The sequence below is a fragment of the Thecamonas trahens genome, assembly GCF_000142905.1.
Source record: "Thecamonas trahens ATCC 50062 unplaced genomic scaffold supercont1.1, whole genome shotgun sequence".
Lineage (NCBI taxonomy): Eukaryota > Apusomonadida > Apusomonadidae > Thecamonas > Thecamonas trahens.
This window is the reverse complement of record NW_013657679.1, coordinates 397923-420431: the sequence shown is the minus strand read 5'-3', so window position 1 is coordinate 420431 and position 22509 is coordinate 397923. Positions and strand designations below refer to the sequence as shown.

Below are 22509 nucleotides of genomic sequence, written 5' to 3'. Positions count from 1 at the left end.
TCGGCGACGAGGGCTGGATTCCGGCCACACACTACGTCGTCGCTCCGGACCACACAGTCGTCCTCTCCGACCGCTTTAGCCTCGTCGGCCGCGATCCGCTTCACGGCGGTGGCCGTCAGCGGTGACTTGCGGCTAGCCTCCCCCTTCTCCCCTTACTCCATCGCCCAGCTGAACACGCCCGCATCCGGTGATGCTCCTCGGCTCTGTCGCCGAGGCACGAGGCCACTGTCGCCAGAGCATAACGAATTGTCGCCAATTGTCATGACTATTCCTCACCCTCTTTCCTGCTATCGGCACAAGTAAACCGTCCTCCCATCGCCTCCCATCCCTTCCACCGCCCCAATCCCTGCCATCGCCCCCTACAAGTCGGCCCGCCCGCCCGCCTGCCGAGCCGCGCCCCCCCCCACGACCTCCACCACCACCACCACCACCACCACCACCACCACCACCACCACTCACACACACTCTCTCTCTCTACACACACACACTCTCTCTCTACACACACACACACACACCCTTTCACCTTCCACCTCCCACAACCACACACCCAAGAGTCATGCTCAGACTCATTCCCACGCCCACGCTCTCGGTCACACTGGCCACCGCCGCGCGGAGGCTGACCTCGGACGGCTACCTCCACAAGACCCGCATCCCCACGTACAAGTTCCAGGACTCACTGCCGGAGATCCCCATCCCGGAGCTGGATGCTACCTTGGACAAGTATCTGGAGGCGGTGACTCCGCTGGCGTCGCCGGCTGAGCTCAAAGCCACCCGGGCTGCTGTCGAGGCTTTCCGCGCCGGGCCCGGGCCAAAGCTACAGGCCGAGCTGTTGGCCTCGCGCGAGGGCGTGTACGGCTCGTACATTGCCGATCACTGGCTCGACATGTACCTCGAGTCGCGCGCCGGACTCATGATTCACATGAACCCGCAGCTGACGCTCAAGCCCGATACCCGCGGCCTGGATCAAGCAGAGCGCGCGGCGTCGCTGATGGTCTCGGCTGGGCGCTTCTACCGCACCCTCCGCGACGGCCACCTCAAGCCAGACGTCTTCCCGCTCTCTTCGCTCGGCTCGGCATGGTGGATGAAGGCGTTGGCGGCGATTGGCAAGACTCCGGTGTACGAGACACTGCTCGCCCTTGCGCCGCGCAGCATCGCGTCCAAGCTCGCCCTCGGCGGCGGCCTCGTCCCGCTCGACATGTCGCAGTACGCACACCTGTTTGGAACGACCCGCCTGCCGCGCAAGGACAAAGACGAGCTTGTCTGCGCGCTCAAGCCTGGTGCGCCGGAGCCCAAGCACGTGTCTGTCCAGTGGGGTCACCGGTTCTTCGCGATTGACATCATGGACGACGCCGGCGACGTACTCCCGTTTGAAGACGTGGTGGCAAGCATCCGCACTGTTCTCGCCACCGACCGCACGCCGCCCGGCTCTGCACCGGTCGGCGTCTGCACTTCCGTCGACCGTGACGAGTGGGCAACGACCCGAGAGCTGCTGGCAAACGCCGCGCCGGGCAACGCCGCTGCGCTTGCCACCATCGATGCAGCCCTCTTCAACGTCACCCTCGAGCACACGGCGCCGCGTGACCCGTTTGAGATCATCAACGAGCACATGGACGCGACTGGACTCTCCATGCACGACGCTGTCGCCGAGCTCAAGGCCTCACCGGCCACTGACCCGTTTGCCCAGCTCAAGAGCTTCCTGCACGGCGACGGCACGAACCGCTGGTTCGACAAGTCGTTCACTCTCATTGTCGACGCCGCCGCCAACGCCGCCATCAACTTTGAGCATACCTGGGGCGACGGTCTCGCGGTTCTCCGGTTCTGCAACGAGATCTATGCTGACTCGCTTGCCAGCGAGCCGCGCCCGGCCGCTGACACCGCCAGCATCACCGAGCTCGTGTTCGACACCTCGGCGCCCGAGCTGGCCGCTGCCATCGACTCGGCCGCCACTGCCGCCTCCGACGTCATCAAGAGCCTCGACTACTCGGCTGCTGTCGTGCCTGCACTTGGCTCGACCGCCATCAAGAGCCACAAGCTCTCGCCGGACTCGACGCTGCAGATGGCTCTCCAGCTCGCGTACTACCGCATGCACGGCAAGTCCGGCTCGACGTACGAGGCCGCCGCCATGGCGTACTTTAAGGAGGGCCGGACCGAGACCATTCGGTCGGCGTCCATCGAGTCGGATGCCATGTGTGCCACCTTTGACGACCCCGCGGCGACCAAGGCCGACAAGGAGGCCGCCTTCCGCGCCGCAGTCGCCAAGCACTCTGCGCTGGCCCGCGACGCCCAGACCGGCAAGGGCATCGATCGCCACCTCTTTGTCCTCCGCCGCATGGCTGAAGCCGCCGGTATCGACACCCCTCTCTTCGCCGACGACGTCTACCAGCGCTTCGCGACCATCGTCGTCTCCACCTCGACCCTCCCCGCCTCGCCCGCCCTGGACAAGGGCGGCTTTGGCCCGGTCTCGCCCGAGTGCTTTGGCGTCGGCTACGGCATCACCCCCGACGCCGCCCACTTTTCCGTCACCACCTTTGGCCAGGACACCGCCGCGTTCTGCGCCGCCGTCGAATCTGCCCTCAACGACATCAAGGACGTGCTCAGCTCCCCTTCCCAGTGAATGCTCTAGCCGCTGCTTCCCGCTCCACTGCCCGCCACCCGCCACCCTGCCTGGCACCACCACCACCACAGCCACCAATGCCGCCACCACTCACCACCGCTCACCACCTCTCCCCCCTCCCCTCCCCCCCCCCCCCCAAACCACACTTACCCATACAACTTTTGTATGCAGGCCGAGGTGGAGGCGCCGCTACAGAGGCTGGAGGAGGGGTACGCGTCGGTGGACGCGGTGGTGGTCGTCAACGAGCACGGCTTCCCGTTGCATGCCTCGGGCCTGCCGTCGGCAGGGGCAGCCAACGCCGTGGCCAAGGCCATGAACGACCTCTCGCATCTGGCTCGCAACATGGTCCGCGACATCGAGCCGGACGATGAGCTGCTCTTTCTCCGCCTCCGTTGTGGAAAGACCGAGTGGGTCGTCGGCGCCAAGGAAGACCACCTCGTCGTTGCCCGCCAGAACCTCCGCAAGCTGCACTCGGACATCATGACTCGTGTCCAATCCGACGCAGACGCACAGGCCTCCCATCCTGCTGAAGACTCGCCACACCCGGAGAGGACCTCGCTCATTCACTCGGGCGAGCTCGACGGCCTTGCATCGCTGTAGATGGTGGCCGCCACGCCGCCGATCCTCCCTCACCTAAACGCGCTACTCTTCCAGAGTAAGTTGATTTTACGTTGGCCCCAGCTCAGGACCAGACACACTTGCTTGCGGCTTGTCCGGCTGTGACTTGCCTGAAGCCGACTTGCGAGGCGGCGAGACATTCGTCTTGCGGTGGGCGAGCTCGGACGAGATGGCCACGACAGGCAGTGGCGCAGCAGAGGCCGACTGCGAGGCAAGATCGAGGTACCGGGGCTCGAGCTCGGGCGTGGCGTACACCGCCATGCTGTGCCCCGACGTCATCATGCTGTTGTCATCGTCGGAAAAGTCCGAGACGTCCGAGAGCGAGAACGAGAGCGGATCCGGCTCCGAGCCAACCCGCCGGCGCTGCGGCGGGCCGGGCGACCGCGTCGGCGACGGCACTCGCTGGTAGCCAAGGAAGATGGGCGCCGCACCGAGAGCCGGGTCCGGCGAGGGGAGCCGGCCCGATCCCGGCGAGGACTCGCCCGACGCCATCCTAGCCACAGACGCAGCCCGCTTGACGTGCGAGATCCGGAAGCGGAGCAGGAGCGAGCGGGTGTAGATCTGCCGCTGGTGCTCGGCAAACCGCGGCGACGGCGACACGTACTTGAGGAACCCGTCCCATGGCGTGTCCTTGAGCCCGGCCGCACGCGCAATCGACGACTTGACCGAGTTGGCGAACTGGACCGCCGTCTCGTTGGCCTTGCGCCGGACCGGCGGCAGGTACGTCACGTTCGCCACCACCGCCCACGACGTCATCAGCCGCAGCAGGTGCCAAACAAACGACTCGGCCCGCGAGTTCCAGAACGGGTCCGACAGCGCCTTGTTGTACCGCACTGCAATTGGGCAGATCTCCACGCCCTCCATCGAGAACACACCCTTCTTGAACATGCACACAAACTTGTTGTTCACGCACACGCCCTCCGGAAACAGCAGCAGCGGGTTGCCCGTCGGGTCGCGGATGTACTCGGAAATGGTGGCCGCCACCGCCGCCCGGTCCTTTGCCTGCGAACGCTCGAACCAGATGCACCCGAGGCAGCCGAGCACGTAGTTCTGCAAGAGGCCAAGGACCCCGGTGTGTGCCTGCCCCACAAGCGCGTATAGGTACGCGTCTTGCATCAGGACCGCCACGTCAATGACAGACGTGTGGTTCGCCACAAAGATCTGGTTCGCCCGCCGCGCCGGCCGCGAGCCGTGGAACATGATCACTCCCGACCACGACATCATAAACACAAACGAGAGCCAGCGAATAGCCTGACGCTGCCCGGCTGCGCGCATCGACGCCGTCGGCAGGCATGTTGCCACGGTAAAGAGCGTGAGGAAGACCATAAAGCCCAGCACCACACCAAGCAGTCGGAGCGGGAACAGAATGAGGTAACGCGCCACCAGCCCGAGCAGCCACATCGGAAACAGGTAGACGTTCCAGTTCCACGGCCGCGCCCGATCCGAGTCAAAGCAAAGCGTAAACTCATCCTGCAGCAGATTCTGCATCCCGTGCTTGACAAACGGCAGCGGATCCGTGAGCTCGTAGTGCGAGCAGTCCTCCGAGTACTGTGAGGCAAACTCGGAGAGGAACTGCTTCTCGAACCGCTGCTGGACCTGATCCGAGTCTCCGGCCCTGTTTTCCCCACGCAGTGCACATCCCACCACTATCAGTCCCCACTATCCCGCCGTATCGCCCACCATACCACCGCATCGCCCACCCAAGAGTCGGTCACTATCCACTCACTCGGCGGCCACGTCGACACCACACCTTCCCCCCCTCCCCCCCCCGCCCCCCTCCCCCTTCCCTCCCTCTCCCTCCGCTCCTCACCGTGTCTCCCCTTCTCACGTACGAATGCGAGAACGACCACATGGGCTCTGACTCCTCAGGTGCAGCGGTCATCTGTGCCATGGCCGACGCCCGCTCCAGCAGGTCCAGCAGGTTCTCCGACGAAGGCGAGATGGGAATGGCAAAGTCGCCGAGGGAACCACCGGCAGCAGCTGGTGGCGGTGCCGATGCCCCTGCAGGGGGGAGACCAGACCCATGCGCCGGTGGTAGCAGCGGTTGCTGGAGCGTATGCTGTGGGACAGGATACGGTGATTCGGCCATGGGTGGGTGACCCGACCCACGTCACAAGAGAGAGTGTCGTGTACGGGTGCCCCCCCCCCCCCCCCCCCCCCCCCCCTCGGTCCTCGGCTTCCCCCCCCTCTACCACATTCGCCCATTTCTGTCGCCTGCTGCCGACACCGGGACACGGTGCTGAGGTCACACCCGAGACACCTCCACTGGGACTAAATCGCAACCGATGGCAGAGTTAACTCAGGTGACGGGGTGGTGTGCATTATCGTGGGTAGGATGCCTGTTCATCGTCCAACGGTAGTCACTCTGGTTTGCGCTTGCTCAGCATGGCCATGTGGCCCTCTGAGGCACGGACGACATCATTTTGGTGATCAACTCCAGCATGATCTGGTCCCTCCACTTGTGAACACACTCACTCCATCCCATCGACAGTACAGTATACATCCCCTCCCTACCTCTGATCCAATCCGACATGAGCTGTTTGAGCCCGGACTCCCCCCTTGATCCTCGACCCCGGATCCTGAACCCGCATCTTCACCTCCTCATCATGTGCCCAAACCCGCCACAACGCCGCGACGGTATTACACTCATCAAGATCTCCATCGACAGCAATAGCAGTGCAGCAGCACATCTACACCATCGCACTTGATATCACCATCGCACTTGATCACTAAACCACAGACGAGTCCATGGTCCCAGTCCGACCTGCCTCAGAGCTGGAGCGGATCTGCCCCGCACTGTCTACCTCCATCACCTGGCGAACAGGCGGCGCCTTGCCACACACTTGTCGCTCGTCTCCAAGCCACCCACAGCTACCCACTGCCACCCACTGCCACCCCCCCCCCTCACCAACCACGGACGCCACCGCCATGCAGAGGTGCCTGGCTCTCGCACTGGCATTGGTACTCGGCCTCGCCCTGTGTCTGCCCCCGGTGACCGGAGACAGCCTGGCGTGCGGGCCGCAGAGTACGTGCACGACTAAGACCGGACGACGATTGGAGCGGCGACGATGGGGAGAGGACTGACGGAGGAAGGGAGAGGGGATGGTGTACGTGATGGGTGACAGCTCAGTGTAGCTGTCCTGATGGCGGATGTGGGGCGGCTGGCGCCGAGGCGTGTGCGGCAGGAGTGGGCGGGTGTTGCTGGTTCTTTGTCGATGACGCCGGGAAGGAGCACTGCTCCAACGAGCCGCCACCGCTCGAGCTGGCGGTGACAGGCGGCGATCTGGTACGGACCTGCCGGTGCGTGCTTGACAGCGACAGTCCGTGTGCCGCGTGCAATGCATCGCAGCCGTGTGTCGCCTGCAAGGCGGGCTACAGTCTTATCGCATCGAGCCAGTGCTGTACACTGGTCCCGGCGCCGATTTACGACGACCACAACGACGGCCTGGTGGCGGCCATTGTCATCCCTCTTGTTGTCTTGCTCATGTGTGGCTTGATAATTGCCTACACTCGGCGCGCCACGGCGGCGCCTGGCGACTCGCCGCAGTTTGCCTCGTACACCGCCGTCTACGGCTCGCTGCTCGCTTCCAAAGGTGACGCCATTCAACCGACCTACAAGCGCGTCCGCACCGATTCCGAGTACGCCCACTACTCGCACTTTGCCTCGGTCGGCGCCGACGCCTCCATCCAGTCGCCGGTCGAGCGGTAGCTTAAACCCAGCTCGGCTCTACCCGCCCCCTAGCAGCGGCGCCGACGCCGACCTCGCGCTTTCAGCGTGCTCGTCGTCGCCTCGCCCAGCCACAGCCACTGCGGTGACGTCGTCGACTACAACATCGTCGCCGACGCCAAGCCCGACAATGACCCCGATCGACGCCACCGCAGACACTCCGCCTGCTGCCATCACCATTGCCGAGCCCCATGGGTTGAGCCCGTGTGGGAGTGAGAGAATAACAAAGCCGACGAGCGCGGCCACCATCTCGGGCGCAGCCTGTGACACGTTCATGATCGCCATCAGCAGCCCTTTGTCTGGCATGGCGTCGATGACAGAGCCGGCAATCGCCCAAGGAATCGTCATGGTCACCGCCCAGCACCAGCCGAGTAGGATGAGGCACGCCATGCCGCCTGCCTGCACCGCCGCCGTGGCGCCGACCGCGTCGGCTGCCACGGTCACGCCCAGCGTGCCAAACAGGCACACCGCCATGACTGCCTGCGACGAAATGTACACCGCCTTGGTTGACGTCGCAGCCATGAGCCACGGCAGGAACGCAGCCGTGTACGGTGTCGGCGTCGTGGCCGCCAGTGCAAAGATCGCCTGCAGCGCCAGTGCAAGGTTGCCACGCCGCACTCCCTCATCATACCGCTCCCGTCCCGCGCTGCCTTCAGGTGCCGACGGTGAGCCACCAAACACCCGCTCGCCCATCCACGACGTGGCGTAGATAAAGGTGGTGAACCAGGCGATCCAGGTGAAGCACTGGACGTAGAAAGCGTGCCGGAGTGGCGCGCTGGCGCCTTGCCAAGCCCGCCACGCCTCGGCCATTCGCGTCCGGAGCGAGAAGCCGCGTTCAGGCTGCACCACGGCCGCCACGTCGTCCGCGGGATCAAGCACGCCCGCACCTACCCGGCTCGGTACTCCGCGCCGTGCGCGCCGTCTTAGCTTGTCGCGCTCGCGCATCGCAAGTGTGAGCGGAACCTCATGAGCAGTCGCCGACGCAAGGATGACGCAGCAAAAGACCAACGCGCCGGCTACTGCGTAGAGGGCGCGAAGGTTGTTGCCGAAGAAAGGAAAGATCGCCACAATGTCTGCCGCCGCCAGCGCAGCGCCGAGCGCGTTACCGAGGCCGGCCATGAATCCGAACCACGCGTTGGCCGTCGCTTGCTGTGACGGCGGAATGAGATCGGTCATCAGTGTTCGTGTCGGGCCCTGGAACGCGTTGACCGCAAAATCCTGCAACCAAAAGCCAGTCACCGCAAGCGAGAGCGCCATCGGGCACCGGCTGCTCACAGGGCGAGTGCCCTCGGTACTCGATCCGTTGATTTGTGGGATGAACTCGACCGCGCACGCGTGGATCGGCTCGCCAGCCAACGCCGCGCCAAGCGGGGCCGCCGCCGCAAACAGCGCCATGGCAAAGAGGGTGACACCGAGAGCAGCGAGCATGAACGGCCGGCGGCGGCCGAGCCTCGCCGTGCACCTGTCCGACAGCACACCCACAATCGGCTGGACAACGGTACCGGACAACGGGCCGGCCAGCCATGCTGCAGACACCAGCGAAGCAGGCATGCCCAGCTCCAGAAAGGTCTTGGTCGAGATGCCGATCTGGATCGACCAGCAGACCTGCGCCCCACACAGCGCCGCCGCCACGCACGCCACCCGCCACCCGGCCAGCCGCGCCTCGCCTGTCGCCTCTACGCCACGCTCCCAGCGCCTGCCGACACTGTCATGGCTCTCTCCACTCCCGTCCACACCGACATCTGCCTCTCTATGTCTGCTGCTCTCTCCCTCCATCCCTTTAGGGTAGGTCGCCGCTCTTCCACCGCTGCTCCGTTCCGCTCCGTTCGGCTCCGTTCGGCTCCGTTCGGCTCCGTCGCGCAGAGTGCGGTGTTCGCCAACGCCGTTGGCGGCCGGAACGGCAGCAAGGCAGGCAAGGCAGCACGCCAATGAGCCGGCACTCGTTTACTGATAAGAGCCAGGACCCACTACACAGACAACTTAGCTGCACCAGAAGCCGCCGCAGCCTCGGATGCTGCCGCTAGTGACCGCATATGGGTCTCGAGCGAGCTCAGCGTCTGCTCCAGATCCCAGTTGGAGGAAGGAGAAAGTCGAACAGCCAGATGACAGTTCCAGCACCATCCCAGCCTGTGCCATCCATGGCAAGCCCATCTGTACGCTCATCAGCACGCCCAGTCCCATAATCATGCTCCCAAGTATGATCCTTACCTATGTCCCTTCCTAGGCCCATAAAGTAGCTAGCCGATACCTTCCCCCCCCCCCCCCCCCCCCCCGCCCTTCCCCTCCTCAGACCCCTCGCCAGACCCCCTCACTTGCCACTCATTCGAATGAGCGACTTGATTCGTTTCGTGGTGGCAAGCTGTCGGCCAGTCACCTCGGCACGACAGCCGTCGGTCGTGGAAAGGCGGCAGAGCAACTGACCTGACTGCCTTGCGCTTAAATAGTTAATCAGAATGTCCAACAACGAGCTCGCCTGCACCTACGCTACCCTCATCCTCCACGACTCCGGCATGGAGATCACCGTACGCCTTCTGTCCCTCTCACGACCACCTCTATTCTTTCTTCTCCTCTCCCTCCCCTCCATCCCCATCCCCCTCTCCATCCCGTCCTTGCACTCCTCCGTCTGCTCTGGGGATGACATTTGTATGATTGTCCACAGACACTTCCATCCTGTTCCACAACCACCCACAGTCACCCACACACACGCTCACAGACATACTAACCTACTACTCACCATCTCATCACATACCCTCCTGCCTCCCCTCTCTCTCTTCTCGTTCACAGGGTGACAACATCCAGTCCGTCCTCGACGCCGCTGGTACGTATTTTCCCGCATCTTTGTCTGACAAACCCCCCCCTCCCCTCCCCCCCCTCCCCCCCCCCCTCCTTACATACCCCCCTCCATGCCGCACGTTCCCTCCCCTCCCTCGCTCTGTATCGCATACCCACTCACGCACTCTGGCCTCCTTCCCCGTATCTTTGTTGTTGCTACTGCAGGTGTCGCCGTCCAGCCGTTCTGGCCGAACCTGTTCGCCAAGCACGTTGCCTCGCTCAACGTCGGTGAGCTCATTGCCGGCCTCGCCTCGGCCTCCCCCACCGCCGCCCCGGCTGCCGCCGCTGGTGACGCCCCGGCCGCTGCCGAGGCTGCCCCGGAGGCTGCCCCGGAGGAGTCGGACTCGGAGTCGGACATGGGCTTTGGCCTCTTCGACTAAGCCCCTACGTGGTGTGCCTCATTGAACGCGCCCAGGAGCAACCCCCCTCGCACACATACGCACACGCAGCAGCACACACACACACACAGCCCCATCACATGTCGTCATCCCCATCTTGTGCCCTCTGCCCGTCTCTTGCCGCACGCTGTGACGCATCACCACGCCACACCCAACTCCCCTCTCCCCCCCCCAACCCCCCACCCCACTCCCCACACGCACTATGCCGCCCACCCTCGTCGCAGTCGGCTCGGGAAACCCAGTCAAGGTAGCTGCAGTCTCTGCTGCCTTTGCCGCCTCCTTTCCCGCAGCATCGCCCACCGTCGCCGCCTTTCCCGTCCCCTCGGGCGTGCCCGACCAGCCGCTCGACGACGAAACTACCCTGACCGGCGCCCGCAACCGTGCCATCGCTGCTGCTGCTGCCGCCGCCGCTGCTCACGACCTTCCTGGAGGCGCAGATGATGCCGTGCTCTACGGTGTCGGCCTCGAGGGTGGCATTGCCACCACCGGCGAGCTCATGGAGTGCTATGCGTGGATGGTCGTCGTCGAGTGGGACGCCACCGCCGCCGCCCCGCGCCGCTCCGGCGAGGCCCGCACCGCCTCGTTCCAACTTCCGCACACCGTCGCCAATCTTGTTCGCGCAGGCATCGAGCTCGGTACCGCAGATGACATCGCTTTGGCCGCTACGACTCGAAGCAATCCGATGGCGCCGTCGGCCTGCTTACCCACGGCCTCATCGATCGCACCGCCTACTACGAGCACGCCCTCAAGCTCGCCCTCGTCCCGCTCGTCAACCCGGAGCTCTTTGAGAGCACGTCCTCCCCCGCCGCCCTCGCCTCCACAGTCACCATGGTCCGCCCGGCCGCTTTTGCTGCAAACCCAGAGACCGCCGCCTCAAACGTCTTCCAGGCCTCCATGGACGGCCTCGACGACACCGCCGTCGCCGCCGTCGCCGCAGACGCCAAGGCCGAGTTTGACGCCATGGTTGCCGCCCTCGTCGCCGCGGGTGTCACTGTCCATGTTGTGGCCGACTCGCCCGAGCCGCACACCCCGGACGCCGTCTTTCCCAACAACTGGTTCTCCACCCACGCCCCGCTCGCCGACGATGACGCCCCGCAGGTCGTCATCTACCCCATGGAGTCGGCCCATCGCCGCAAAGAAGTTCGCATGGACTTCTTCCCGCCCTCAGCCCGCATCCTCGACCTCCGTCCCCAGCTGGACGCCGCCGACACCGTCCTCGAGGGCACAGGCTCCATGGTCCTCGACCGCGCAAACCGCATCGTCTACGCCTGCACCTCGTCGCGGACCCATCCAGACACGCTCAACATCTGGGCCTCTGCAAACGGTTACGACTCGGTTGTTGCCTTTGACGCCCGCGACGCCGCAAACAACGCCCCCATCTACCACACCAACGTCCTCATGTCCGTCGGTGCCTCATTTGCCGTCATCTGTCTTGACGCCATTCCGGACCCTGCACATCTCCGCGCCGTCTGTGTCTCGCTCGCCGAGTCAGGCAAGGAAATCATCCCCATCTCACACGCTCAGATGGAGCACTTTGCCGGCAACATCCTCCACCTCGCCACTGCTACCGGCTCGGTCATCGTCCTCTCCACCACCGCTCACGCTTCCCTCGATGCCCACACTCTCTCCCGCCTCAGCGCTCACTGCTCGGCACTCGTCCCGGTCGCCATCCCCACCATCGAGCGCTACGGCGGCGGCTCTGCTCGCTGCATGATGGCCGAATGGTTCCTCGACTCACCGCCGGTCACAAAGTAGCTCCTTCTCGTTTACTTCTTCCGCCGGCCCTCCAGACGAGGCGCTGACCCGCGCCGCGGCTTCCGCCGCGCCTCCTCCTTGCTGCTCGATCCGCAGCTAAACTCACCAGACTCCTCCTTGCCAGGCTTGTCGTCGCTTCCTTCACTCGGGCCACCAACGGTGCCGGCCTCTTCGTCGCCGTGGACATTCGTAGACGCCGTCGACGAGCCCGAGCCCGATACGGAGCCTGAAGACCCGGGCAACGGTTTTGTCGCCTTGTCCGCCACATAGGCGCCTGGCGCCACGGCGGCCAGCGCCGTCGACCCGCCGTTGCCGCCGCGCCTCACCTCGATGGCCCGGTATCCAAGGACCACGTACATCGCAATGACCTTGATCGGATCCATCAGCAGCCAAGAAGTTGCCAGACCAAGGCCCAGCACAAACCCAGCGCTCCAAGATTGAGCTCAAAGCCGGGCACATACAGTGGAAGCGTGACCACAATCACCCCAAGAGCAGCCAGCGCCGCGTTGAGCGCCACAGCAATTGCGCTCTGCCCACGCTTCAGCGCCCACCGCACCATCGGCACTCCGAGCACAATAGACATGAGCAGCGTAACCACGTTGATGAACACCATGTCCAGCAGCCGCTCCAGCGAGACAGCTTCAGATTCTGACGCAAACGACTCGGGCTTGAGCATCTGCAGGCACGCGGTGACCAGGAACATCATCGCGAGATGGAGGCTGAGGTTGATGACCCGCGCCACACGCCCAAACACATCATCCTTTCCGCTCACCACAATGCCAAACACCATGTGGTTCCGCAGCACATACTGGTCCAACCCAAGTCCGAGCCACTTGTCCGGCTCGCGCCGGTACTTGCTCAGGTTCTTGCGCCGCTGCCGGACGCCAATCATCAGCATCCACACCGCCGCAGCACCAAGCATGTACATCGCAATCGCGCCCGTCGATGCCGCCCCAGACGTAGGCAGTACGTTATCGTTGACCGCAGACCCGCGGTTCGGCGCCGGACTCGGCGAGCTTGCCTTGAGAGCCCAAATGTTGACCACTGTAAAGTTGCCCATTGTGGCAGTCTCGATCCCGCCATGCAACCGCGTCACCTCGACCACCACATCTGCAACGTACGACGAGTTGCTTGAAATCACCTCGTCAGGCAGCTCGCCCACCACACACTGCAGCTCGCGCCCGTGCGACGACACCAGCAACTCGCACCCCACGCTGCCGATGCTCACTCGCGACACAAACCGTGAGCCGAGCGAGGGGGGAAGAGAATATGCCCCTGTACCTTCTCTCTTTGACTTCCTCCTGCCCGCGTGGGCAACAGCCGTCACCACGGAGAACTCCATCAAACCACACTCGCCAGAGCCAGACGTACCAGGAGGAGAGTCCGAAGGTGAACGGTGGGATGACGGAAACAGATAGGGAGATATAGGGGGATGAGGAGGGGGGACCCGTTGAGGTGGTTTTGTTATTGCTCTGGAGGGAGTGGCCTTGATGGTGGTTGTGCTGATCTGCGGGACCACCACGATGTTTGGTTTGACAGCGCGTGTTTAGGCCCGCCACCGACCGCAGGCCGCTGGCCGCCGGTCGCTGGCCGCTGGTCGCAGGCCGCTGGCCCCCCGGACGCCATTTCGCCACCCTCGTCTCGACTTCTCGGCCAAGATGAAGTCCAAGGTGCTGCTTATGGGCAAGTCGTCGGCCGGAAAGACGTCCATGCGGTCCATTATCTTTGCCAACTACATTGCCCGCGACACCATGCGTCTTGGTGCTACCAGTACGTTGCCTGTGAGCTGGTGTAGCAGGCAGAGGGGAGGGACAGGGACACGGGACCGAGTCTGGCGATGTTGGCCATAATCGAACGTGTGACTTGCCGGTCTGACGGCGAGGGATGGGCATGGGCAAGGGCAGAGAGAGGGGCGAAGAGGGCAGCAGAGGAGGTGATGGAAGTGAGTTTGGGGAGTGAGGGGGGCGCAGGAGGGGGGGGGGGGGGGGGCTGGCAGGCACTTATGAGGAAGCTGTGTTGACCGGGTTGGTGGTGACGTGACGGGCTGGTGGCGGTGGCGGTGGTGGTGGCGGCGACGGAGCAGTCGATGTGGAGCACTCGCATGTCCGGTTCCTGGGCAACCTGGTGCTCAACCTTTGGGACTGCGGAGGACAGGCGTCGTTCATGGAGAACTACTTTACGTCGCAGCGGGAGCACATTTTCAAGAACGTGGAGGTGCTCATCTACGTGTTTGATGTGCAGTCGGACACCAAGTCGGACGACATTGCCGAATACACGTCGTGCCTGGAGGCCATTCGCGAGTTCTCGCCGGACGCCAAGGTCTTCTGCCTGGTGCACAAGATGGATCTCATTCCTGTCGACCAACGCGACGCGGTGTTTGCCGAGCGGTCCGAGGAGCTGCAGGTGCTCTCGGAGGGCCTCTCGATCGCTTGCCACCCGACGTCGATCTGGGACGAGACGCTGTACCGGGCGTGGTCAGCGATTGTGTACTCGCTCATTCCGAACATCTCAGTCCTCGAGGCGCACCTAGAGAACTTCTGCGAGATGTGCGAGGCCGACGAGGTGGTGCTCTTTGAGCGTGCGACATTCCTGGTCATCTCGCACGCCACCCGCAAGACTCACCACGATGAGCACCGGTTCGAGAAGATCTCGAACTCACTCAAGTCGTACAAGCTCTGCTGCTCCAAGTCGATGACGCAGTTTGACTCGATCGAGATCCGCAACTCCAAATTTGCAGCCTTCCTCGACAAGTTCACCTCGAACACCTGCATCATGGTCATCATGTCCGACCCCACAGTCTCGCCCACCGCCATGGACATCAACATTCAGGTGGCAAAGTCGCACTTTGAGGCCTATGTCTCCATCCGCAAGTAAACCCAGTCCCAGCCCACGTCCAGCTGCGCAGGCTGCAGTAGTGGCAGGTGCCGTCACAGGCACCATTTGTCTCGGGCCCAGTGGCCATGATTGTGCTGCATGTCACGTATGCTGGGGTAAGTTGCTGAAGAAGGAGGGGGGGGGGGGGGGAGAGGGGGGAAGGTAAGCCTGCCTGTCCCTCTCCTCCCCCCTTGCCTCCTCGCCCACCTCCTCCCTCCTGCGCTCCTCGCCTCCTCCCCCCGTCCCTCTTCATCCCCTCAAACTCATCTCTCTCGCGCTCTCTGTCTTCCCCCTCCTCCCCCCCAGACCACACGCAAGATCGGCTTCTCGCCGGCGTCGTCGCCCGAGACCATCACCCGAGCAGTGCTCCGCCGCTTTTCCCTCCCGATGGATACCGAGTTTGAGCTGATGTGGGAAGACGTTGGGTGTGCTGTGGATGCCGGTCTCGATCCATCGCTGTCGTATGTACTGGAGATCGTGGACTCCACCCCGGCATCGGTCGCTGCTGCCGCCATCACCCCGGACCCGGCCCCGGCCCCGGTCGCTGCTGCCGCCATCACCCCGGACCCGGCCCCCGCTGCCGCCTCAACCATCATCCCGGACCCGGCCCCCGCTGCCGCCTCAACCATCACCCCTACCCCCGCTGCCGCCTCCACCATCACCCCTACCCCCGCTGCCGCCACTTCCGCCACCCGCTCCCAACTCGCGGATGCCAAGACCGAGGCCGCGCTCGTTGCGGCGCTTTCACCGAGGCCGCGCTCGTTGCGGCGCTTTCAGACATGCGTGATGACATGACAACCAAGCAGGCCGACGCTGCAGACGCTGCAGCCCGCATCATGTCTGAAGTCGATGCCCTGCAAGCCATTGTCGACGATCCCATCGCCTTTGATGCCGCTCGCCCGCAGGATCTCATGAAGGACGCATCAAGCGTCCTGAGTCTTGCACAGAACCTCGCAGAAGCCCTTGACTCGATGTCCAGCGACTTTCAGTCCGCACAAGGCGACATGACTGCGTTTGCCAACACCGCATCGGCCTGCACTGTGCCTGCCAATGCCACCACGGCCGCTACTCCGCAACCTTCGGCGCAATCCTCGGCCTCATCATCTGCACCCAAGAGCAACAAGAACAAGAACTCCAAGAACTCCAAGAACTCCAAGAACTCCAAGAACTCCAAGAACAACAAGAACAACAAGAAGCGCAACAGGCGCAACCGCAGAAAGTGAACGGCACGGAGCTCATGGCTGAATCGATTGCTCACCCTTCCTCCCCCCCCCCCTCCCCTGCGATCACAACACTGCTTCCGGCCCGCGCCGGCCCAAACCTCGCAGCCCGGCCCGCCGCTACGCGTTGGCCACTCGCCATCAGCACCCACTCCAGCATACACCGTCTTCACATTTGCTATCACCACCATCACCCTCGCTCATCGATCGCGAGCAATTGCCAGCCGTCCGTCGCCGGCCGAACAGCGCTCGACGACTCCAGCCACCCAACCGACAGAGGACTGCGAGACTGCGCGACGCAGCCATGGCCACTGCACGCCACCTCACCACCACCCATGTCGACTCTCTCCACGGCGTCGTCGAACATTGACAGTCCGTCGACGCCGCTACGGGCAACAGACCTGGACACTGGCCCGCAGCCGCAGCTGGAGCCGGCGGTAAAGCCGAGCGCCTACAGCCCGCGCCCGTCGGCGGCCTGGGGCGTGACCACCGAGGCTGCGCTGCTCTCGACCCGGCTGGACGGCAAGCTGCAGGCACTGGCCGACGAAACTGCTCGTGCCCAGGAGCGGCTGCATGCGTTCGGCACTCGCCGTCCGGCGGAGACCTTGGAGAGCGCACGAACCGCTCGCCTCGGCGCCGCAGCTGCTCTGCACACCGAAGAGCTGGCCACGGCACAGGCAGCGGCGGCGGCGGCTCGAGCCCAGGCCCAGGCACTGGAAGCGCGGGTAGCAACCACCGAGCATCGTGCACGTACCGCCAATGCCCATGCGAAACAGACCATCGCCGAGCTAGAGGATGCGCTCGAGGCCAAGTCGGATTACGCCGAGCGGGTGCTGCAGCAGCTGGTGGCCCTCGCCGACCAGTTGCAGGTGGTCACCGCCGAGAAGGAGGGTCTTGGCGCCACGCTAGCGCAGACAGAGGCCGAGCTCGAGCGAGTCATCGGTATCGTGCAGGAGGTCCACGGCCGGATGCGTGCAGAAGCCGCACAACGCGATCAGGACGCACTCGCCGCAGACGCGCAGATCGCGCAACTCCGCGCTGCACACGACGAAGCACAGGCTCAGATCGCCGAACTCCGCGCTGCACTCTCCGAGACGTGTGCACAGGTCGACGAGCTGCGGCAGGCCGAGGCCGCAGCGTCAGCGCACGTCACCGGTGCCATGGCTGCCCACGAGACGGCCAAGGCGCTGCTCGACGAGTCCGAGGCACGCATTGCAGAGCTCGAGGCCAAGAACTCCGAGCTGGCCGAAGCGGCCAAGGATGCCCAAGAAGCGTCGGCCCAAGCCCAGTCTGAAGCCAAGACCGAGAGTGCAGCAACTCGGCAGGCGCTGACGTCGCTCGAGGCTGAGCTCAACAGGGTGCTCGCCGAGCACGCGGCATCTCGTTCCGAGACTCAGGCCCAGATCCAAAGCCTGGCGTCCGAAAAGGCTGAGGCACTGGCCGAGCTGCAGGGCGAGCGCATGCGGGTAGTGAGTCTCGGCGAGCAGCTCGGCCTCACCCGCAACAAGCTTGACGAGGCTCTCGGGCGGGTTCGCGCGCTGGAGGAAGCCCAGCTGGGATACGCCTCTCGCGAGTCTGCTGCGCGGCAGTCGGCAGACATGTTGCGAAGCCAGTTGCGGGCGGCACGCGAAGCTGCCGACGAGGCTAAGGGCAACGCGCGGACTACCGAGGCCCGGCTAGAGACCCAAATTGCTGACTTGCGGGCACGGGGTGCGCAGCACGAGCGCGACACCGCGGCGCTGCAGTCTGACCTGGCGGCGCGATCAGCCGAGGTCGAGTCACTGCTAGCGCAGCTGGCGGCGGCGTCCAACGAGTCTCGGGCTGCGCAGGAGCTGCTCGCCAAGCGGGACAGCGAGCTATCCGAGTTGGCGGCAGCCAAGTCGCGGATGGCTGAGGGCAACAATGCGCTGCAGCGCGAGGTGGCTTCGCTCACCTCGCAGATTGGCGAGCTCAAGGCTGAGCTGGGCCGGACACGTCGGGCCCGCGATGAAGCCACCGCCAGCTTAGGCGTCATGCAAGGCCAGGTATACGAGGCCCAAGGCCAGATCTCGACGCTCAACTCAAAGCTGAGCTCCGCAACTGGTATGATCGAACACCTCAAGTCGGAGCTGGGCGAGGCCGCATCGCGTGAATCTGACGCCAACAGCCGCGCTGATGCCGCCCAGGTGCAGCATGTCGAGCTGGTCTCGCTCACACACGAGCTCGATGCTGCAGTCCGGTCGTTGCAGGGCCAGCTTGAGGAAGCGCGGGCAGCCAATGCTGAGTACGAGGCCAAGGAAGACGAGACTGCCAACGTTTTGCATACTTACCGTGAGCAACTTGACGCTCTGCAGGCCGAGCAGTCGGAGCTGATGGCGGCGGCGACAGAGGTCGAGCACCGAACGGCCGCCGAGCTGGACGCCGCAGACATCCGGACCGACGACTTGGAGCAGCAGGTCACCGCGCTGCAGCGGGACCTTGCCGATGCCACCACTCGCGAGACGCAACTGTTGGGCCGACTCCGCTCGGCCGAGGCCGAGCTTGCAGAGCAGGCACCGCTTGTTGCCGAGCTCGAGTCGCTCCGCGCGCGCATCACCGCGTCGTCGGATGTCGGGCTGGCCGGTTCGCCGCGCCGGAGCTCGCCGTACCGGCGCGGCCCACTCCGCGGCGGCCCGTCGTCGGTCGAGGCTGCGCTTGACGACCTCTCCACCCGCGTCCACTACCAGCTCTCGACCAATGCGGGGTACCGATGAGGTGCAGAAGTGCCCTGCATTTTATCTGCGACGGCGCAGCTCGTAGTCTGCGGTAAGGGTAAACGGGAGCGAGGCAAGCGGTTCGACGACGGCCACCAGCGGCTGGACATAGGCCGAGTCACCGAGAAAGGCGGAGCCCGCGTTGTAGTGCTTGGCGATGACGGCGCCATTTGCGGCGAGGACAGCCATCCAAATGTCGAGGTAACGAGCATTAAGACCGAGCGCAATGAGAGTGCGGAACATCATGGACGGGTTGTCGCCCTGAGCCGAGCCGGCAAGCGCGGCAACAGTGTCGTGGAGCGCGAGCGCGGCGTCGTTGTCGGCGTAACCCATGCGGGTGAGCGAGGCTATTGAGCACGCGTCGGTGATAAAGTCCCAGAACCGGTACTTGCGGAACCTGCGTTTGAACTTGAACTCGTGCGCAAAGACGTATGCGAGCGCGGCGCACAGCTCGCCGCGGACCAGCGAGACAATCTTGCGGTTGATGCTATCGTCGCCGGCCTCGAGCGCGGCGTCGGGCTGGCCGACGACATCGGCGTCAGCAAAGTGCGCAATGAGTCCCGAGACGGCCGTCGAGACCTTGGCGAGCAGTTCGTCCTTGGGCTCGAGCCCTGACGGCGAGCTGGGTGTAAAAGGCGCGGTGGCAGGTGAGCCGGTGGAGGCAAGCGCAGCCACTCGCGGCGGAGTGGCGGGCTCGAGTGGGCTCGCCCGCAAAGGGTGCTGCTCGCCACTCGCGTCGTCTGACAGCCATCGCCGCCAAGCAGCGTCCGACTCAGAGGGGAACAGTGTGTCAAAGATGCGAGCCGAGTCGACGCTTACCCCAGCAGCGAGAGCGTCGCCAGGTGCAAGATGGGTGGAAGCCGGGAGCGAGAAAAGGCTCCAGTCGGCGAGGTCGGGATCAAACAAGGCGACGAGCTGCGGGGCAATGACAACAAGCTGCGACTCGCCCGAGGCGACCACGGTTTCGAGCGAATGAATCGAGAGGGTGTAGGGCGGGAGCTCAGCCCAAGTCTCTGGGGTCAGGTTCCAGCTCTCGTCGTCAACGTTCCAGCTCAGCGCAAAATCGCCAAGCGCGAGCGAAGCAACGCTCGGGGCAGCCGATCGGCCGCCAGCGGTGTCGGGATCGTGGCTCGCGTCACAGCCGCCAGGCAGGCTTGCGTCGACGTCTGCTGGCAGAGCAATTGCCTGGGCGTTGATGAGCGAGATGAGGCGGAGGCAAGAGGGAGACGAGACGTCAAGGCCGCCGCTGGTGAGTGCGCCCAGGATCGGGAGCCAGAAGCTGTCGTCAAGCACGTCAGAGCCGCGCTCGGAACGGAGCCGGCCGTGACCGGCGGCGGCAGACAGAGTCGCAGCGCGCCGGAGGCGACAGAGGTGAAGCTCGGCAGCCTCCAGCGGCGATGGCGGCGGTGGTGGGAGTGGAAGCGCCGACGAGCTCGTCGAGTGGGCACCGTCAGGGGTGACTGGCGGCAGTTCCGAGGCTTCTGCAGAGCCTGGCGGGACGAGGGCGACGAGCTGGTCCGCGGCTGCGGAGATTTCCGGGGTGAGGACCCACTTGCGACGCGCAGGACGGGCCGGCACCGACACGGCAGTCGCAGTTGCGGCAGCCGCAGCAGCGGCAGCAGCAGCAGCAGCTACCGATGGCGAGATGGCATCGGAAGACGAGAGCGGGAGGGAAGTGTCGTCGTCGGACGAGACCCTGCCTGCCTCGCCACTCTCCACCTCGCCATCGTCGCTCCAAGGGGCTTCGCCGGGGGCGGCAGACTCACGCTGGGCAGCGTACCACGCTTTTGTCTTGACGAGGGTCTCGAGCCACATGCGCATCTCATCAGGCGAGGAGGCGAGGAGTTCGTAGACTCTGGCGGTAGTTGCGAGCTCAAAGCCGCAGCCGCGGTACTTGGAGGAGGTCGTGGTCTTGGAGATGCGAAACTCGCTTACCTCGGCCAGGCCGATAGACGAGGTCGGCTGCTCGTCGTCGGCGTCCTTGTAGTAGTAGAGGCGATTGTTGCGGAGCGCAAAGTAGCGCTTCTTCCAACGAAGGGCAAAACGGTTGGTAAGGGCAGAGGCGACCGATGAGGTTTGCTCGCCACGCTTGAGTAGGTAGCCGGAGAGCGGAAGCGGCGGGGCTTCAGCGGCCGACTCGGCGTCTGCGTCCGAACCATCTGCCACGCCGTCGTCGGAGCCGTTGGTAAAGTGCTGGGCATCTGGTAGCGAGCCCGAGCTTGAGTCATCGAGGTCGACCCAGTCATCGTCGTGTGACGAATACTCGTCACCGAGATCGGCAAGCGCAGCGCGGAGCGAGTCTTCTGGGACAGCGGAAACAACGCGGCTGCGAAGGTCGTAGTAGTAGGTTTTGGCGGTGATGAGGCAGCGGACCCACTCTTCCTTGTCGGCCGGACTCTCAGCCATGAGCTCGTAGGTTCTGTCGCGGGTTACGATCTGAAAGCCGCAGCCCTTGAACTTGTTTGGCTCCGCGTTTGAGTACGCCTGAAAGTGCAGGACATTGCCGAGGGAGATGTAGGCGATGTGGTCCGGATCAGACGGCTCGTGGAAGTAGTACAGGCGATTCTCTTGGAGGCGGAACCAGCGCTTGCGGTAGCTTCTGCGCCAGCGCTTTGCGCCCTTTTTGTGGAGCCAGCCGCTACGCTCAGCCGGCGGAGCATCGTCGGCCGGATTGGCGGTAGTGTTCGGTGCATCAAAAGAGATCCAGGTAGAGTTGACGCGCTCCGTGCGAGCTGCGCGCCGAGCACGGGCCTTGGCAGCGGCAGAGGCGAGTGCGGCATCGTCGGGTGAGCCTGCGCTTGCAGCCGACGACTTTGTCGATCGGTTGCGGCTTGGGACGGTCGGAGCACCCGCCACCAGGGCGACAGCAACCTCAGCGGCTGCGCGTGTGTTGTCGATGGAAGCGACCCGGGTGGAGCGCGAGCGAATCAAGGAGTTGGCGCGAGTTTGGGACGAGGAAGTGGACTGGGTGGAGTGCTTGGCCTCGGCGGCTTCATCAGCAGCGCTGAGAGGAGTGGTCTCGCTCTTAGTCTCGGTCCAAGCAGTGTCCTCTTCAGCGTGGATTTGAGAGGCCTCAGCAGCCTTCTCTTCCTCAGCCTTGACCCGGGCAGCCTCCTCTTCCTTAGCCTTGATTCGAGCAGCCTCGGCAGCCTTCTCTTCCTCAGCCTTCACCCGGGCAGCCTCCTCTTCTTCGGCCTTCACCCGGGCAGCCTCCTCCTCTTCGGCCTTGATTCGAGCAGCCTCGGCAGCAGCCTCTTCCTCAGCCTTGATTCGAGCAGCCTCCTCTTCCTCAGCCTTGATTCGAGCAGCCTCAGCAGCAGCCTCTTCCTCAGCCTTCACCCGGGCAGCCTCCTCCTCTTCGGCCTTCACCCGGGCAGCCTCCTCTTCTTCGGCCTTGATTCGAGCAGCCTCGGCAGCAGCCTCTTCTTCGGCCTTGACCCGGGCAGCCTCCTCTTCTTCGGCCTTCACCCGGGCAGCCTCCTCTTCTTCGGCCTTGATTCGAGCAGCCTCAGCAGCAGCCTCTTCCTTGGCCTTGACCCGGGCAGCCTCCTCTTCTTCGGCCTTGATTCGAGCAGCCTCAGCAGCAGCCTCTTCCTCCGCCTTCACCCGGGCAGCCTCCTCTTCTTCGGCCTTGACCCGGGCAGCCTCCTCCTCTTCGGCCTTCACCCGGGCAGCCTCCTCTTCTTCGGCCTTGATTCGAGCAGCCTCAGCAGCAGCCATGATTCGAGCAGCCTCAGCC

General features: G+C 64.4%; 11 protein-coding genes across 11 annotated transcripts in view; 7 read left to right on the top strand and 4 right to left on the bottom strand.

Moving 5' to 3' along the window:
* Positions 1–556: 556 nt before the first annotated feature.
* Positions 557–3214, top strand: AMSG_00185 (carnitine palmitoyltransferase II; the record flags this gene model as incomplete). Its single annotated transcript, XM_013907593.1, has 2 exons — positions 557–2590; positions 2786–3214. The coding sequence occupies 2 exons, from the start codon at positions 557–559 to the stop codon at positions 3212–3214; spliced, it is 2463 nt and encodes an 820-aa protein (XP_013763047.1).
* Positions 3215–3280: 66 nt separating this feature from the next.
* AMSG_00184 (lysophosphatidic acid acyltransferase) lies at positions 3281–5355 on the bottom strand (the record flags this gene model as incomplete). The annotated part of the gene is made up of 2 exons (XM_013907592.1): positions 5065–5355; positions 3281–4847 (listed from the first exon to the last, which is right to left on the bottom strand). Exons 1-2 carry the CDS (start codon positions 5319–5321, stop codon positions 3281–3283), a joined length of 1824 nt encoding a protein of 607 aa, XP_013763046.1. The 5' UTR covers positions 5322–5355.
* A 979-nt stretch (positions 5356–6334) lies between these two features.
* Positions 6335–6963, top strand: AMSG_00183 (uncharacterized protein; the record flags this gene model as incomplete). Its single annotated transcript, XM_013907591.1, has 2 exons — positions 6335–6339; positions 6368–6963. The coding sequence occupies 2 exons, from the start codon at positions 6335–6337 to the stop codon at positions 6939–6941; spliced, it is 579 nt and encodes a 192-aa protein (XP_013763045.1). The 3' UTR covers positions 6942–6963.
* AMSG_00182 (sucrose transporter 3) lies at positions 6639–8701 on the bottom strand (the record flags this gene model as incomplete). Its single annotated transcript, XM_013907590.1, has 2 exons — positions 6639–8633; positions 8696–8701. 2 exons carry the CDS (start codon positions 8699–8701, stop codon positions 6960–6962), a joined length of 1680 nt encoding a protein of 559 aa, XP_013763044.1. The 3' UTR covers positions 6639–6959.
* Positions 8702–9376: 675 nt separating this feature from the next.
* Positions 9377–10171, top strand: AMSG_00181 (uncharacterized protein; the record flags this gene model as incomplete). The annotated part of the gene is made up of 3 exons (XM_013907589.1): positions 9377–9481; positions 9744–9777; positions 9957–10171. The coding sequence occupies exons 1-3, from the start codon at positions 9413–9415 to the stop codon at positions 10169–10171; spliced, it is 318 nt and encodes a 105-aa protein (XP_013763043.1). The 5' UTR covers positions 9377–9412.
* Positions 10172–10374: 203 nt separating this feature from the next.
* On the top strand, positions 10375–12015 carry AMSG_00180 (amidinotransferase). The gene is made up of 2 exons (XM_013907588.1): positions 10375–10802; positions 10865–12015. The coding sequence occupies exons 1-2, from the start codon at positions 10392–10394 to the stop codon at positions 11942–11944; spliced, it is 1491 nt and encodes a 496-aa protein (XP_013763042.1). The 5' UTR covers positions 10375–10391; the 3' UTR covers positions 11945–12015.
* On the bottom strand, positions 11941–12873 carry AMSG_00179 (uncharacterized protein; the record flags this gene model as incomplete). The annotated part of the gene is made up of 1 exon (XM_013907587.1): positions 11941–12873. A coding segment is annotated over one exon (547 nt), but the record flags the coding sequence as incomplete, so codon positions are not given.
* A 709-nt stretch (positions 12874–13582) lies between these two features.
* Positions 13583–14834, top strand: AMSG_00178 (Ras-like GTP-binding protein A). Its single transcript, XM_013907586.1, has 2 exons — positions 13583–13714; positions 14028–14834. Exons 1-2 carry the CDS (start codon positions 13603–13605, stop codon positions 14816–14818), a joined length of 903 nt encoding a protein of 300 aa, XP_013763040.1. The 5' UTR covers positions 13583–13602; the 3' UTR covers positions 14819–14834.
* A 47-nt stretch (positions 14835–14881) lies between these two features.
* AMSG_00177 (uncharacterized protein) lies at positions 14882–16041 on the top strand (the record flags this gene model as incomplete). Its single annotated transcript, XM_013907585.1, has 3 exons — positions 14882–14934; positions 15125–15541; positions 15571–16041. Exons 1-3 carry the CDS (start codon positions 14905–14907, stop codon positions 16039–16041), a joined length of 918 nt encoding a protein of 305 aa, XP_013763039.1. The 5' UTR covers positions 14882–14904.
* A 332-nt stretch (positions 16042–16373) lies between these two features.
* Positions 16374–18770, top strand: AMSG_00176 (uncharacterized protein; the record flags this gene model as incomplete). Its single annotated transcript, XM_013907584.1, has 1 exon — positions 16374–18770. The coding sequence occupies one exon, from the start codon at positions 16374–16376 to the stop codon at positions 18768–18770; it is 2397 nt and encodes a 798-aa protein (XP_013763038.1).
* A 2-nt stretch (positions 18771–18772) lies between these two features.
* Positions 18773–22509, bottom strand: part of AMSG_00175 (uncharacterized protein) — a gene marked incomplete at its 5' end in the record, with an annotated part of 6368 nt that continues 2631 nt past the window's right edge. Inside the window, one exon of the mRNA XM_013907583.1 lies at positions 18773–22502. Within this exon, the coding sequence (XP_013763037.1) occupies positions 18792–22502 (3711 nt within the window). The 3' untranslated portion in view covers positions 18773–18791. The remainder of the gene's footprint in view (positions 22503–22509) is intronic.

Coding starts and splice junctions, on each gene's coding strand:
- AMSG_00180 (XM_013907588.1), top strand. CDS start 10,392: ATGCCGCCCACCCTCGTCGCAGTCGGCTCGGGAAACCCAGTCAAGGTA. Junction 10,803..10,864: donor CGCACACCGTCGCCAATCTT/GTTCGCGCAGGC, acceptor TACGACTCGAAG/CAATCCGATGGCGCCGTCGG.
- AMSG_00178 (XM_013907586.1), top strand. CDS start 13,603: ATGAAGTCCAAGGTGCTGCTTATGGGCAAGTCGTCGGCCGGAAAGACG. Junction 13,715..14,027: donor CATGCGTCTTGGTGCTACCA/GTACGTTGCCTG, acceptor GCGACGGAGCAG/TCGATGTGGAGCACTCGCAT.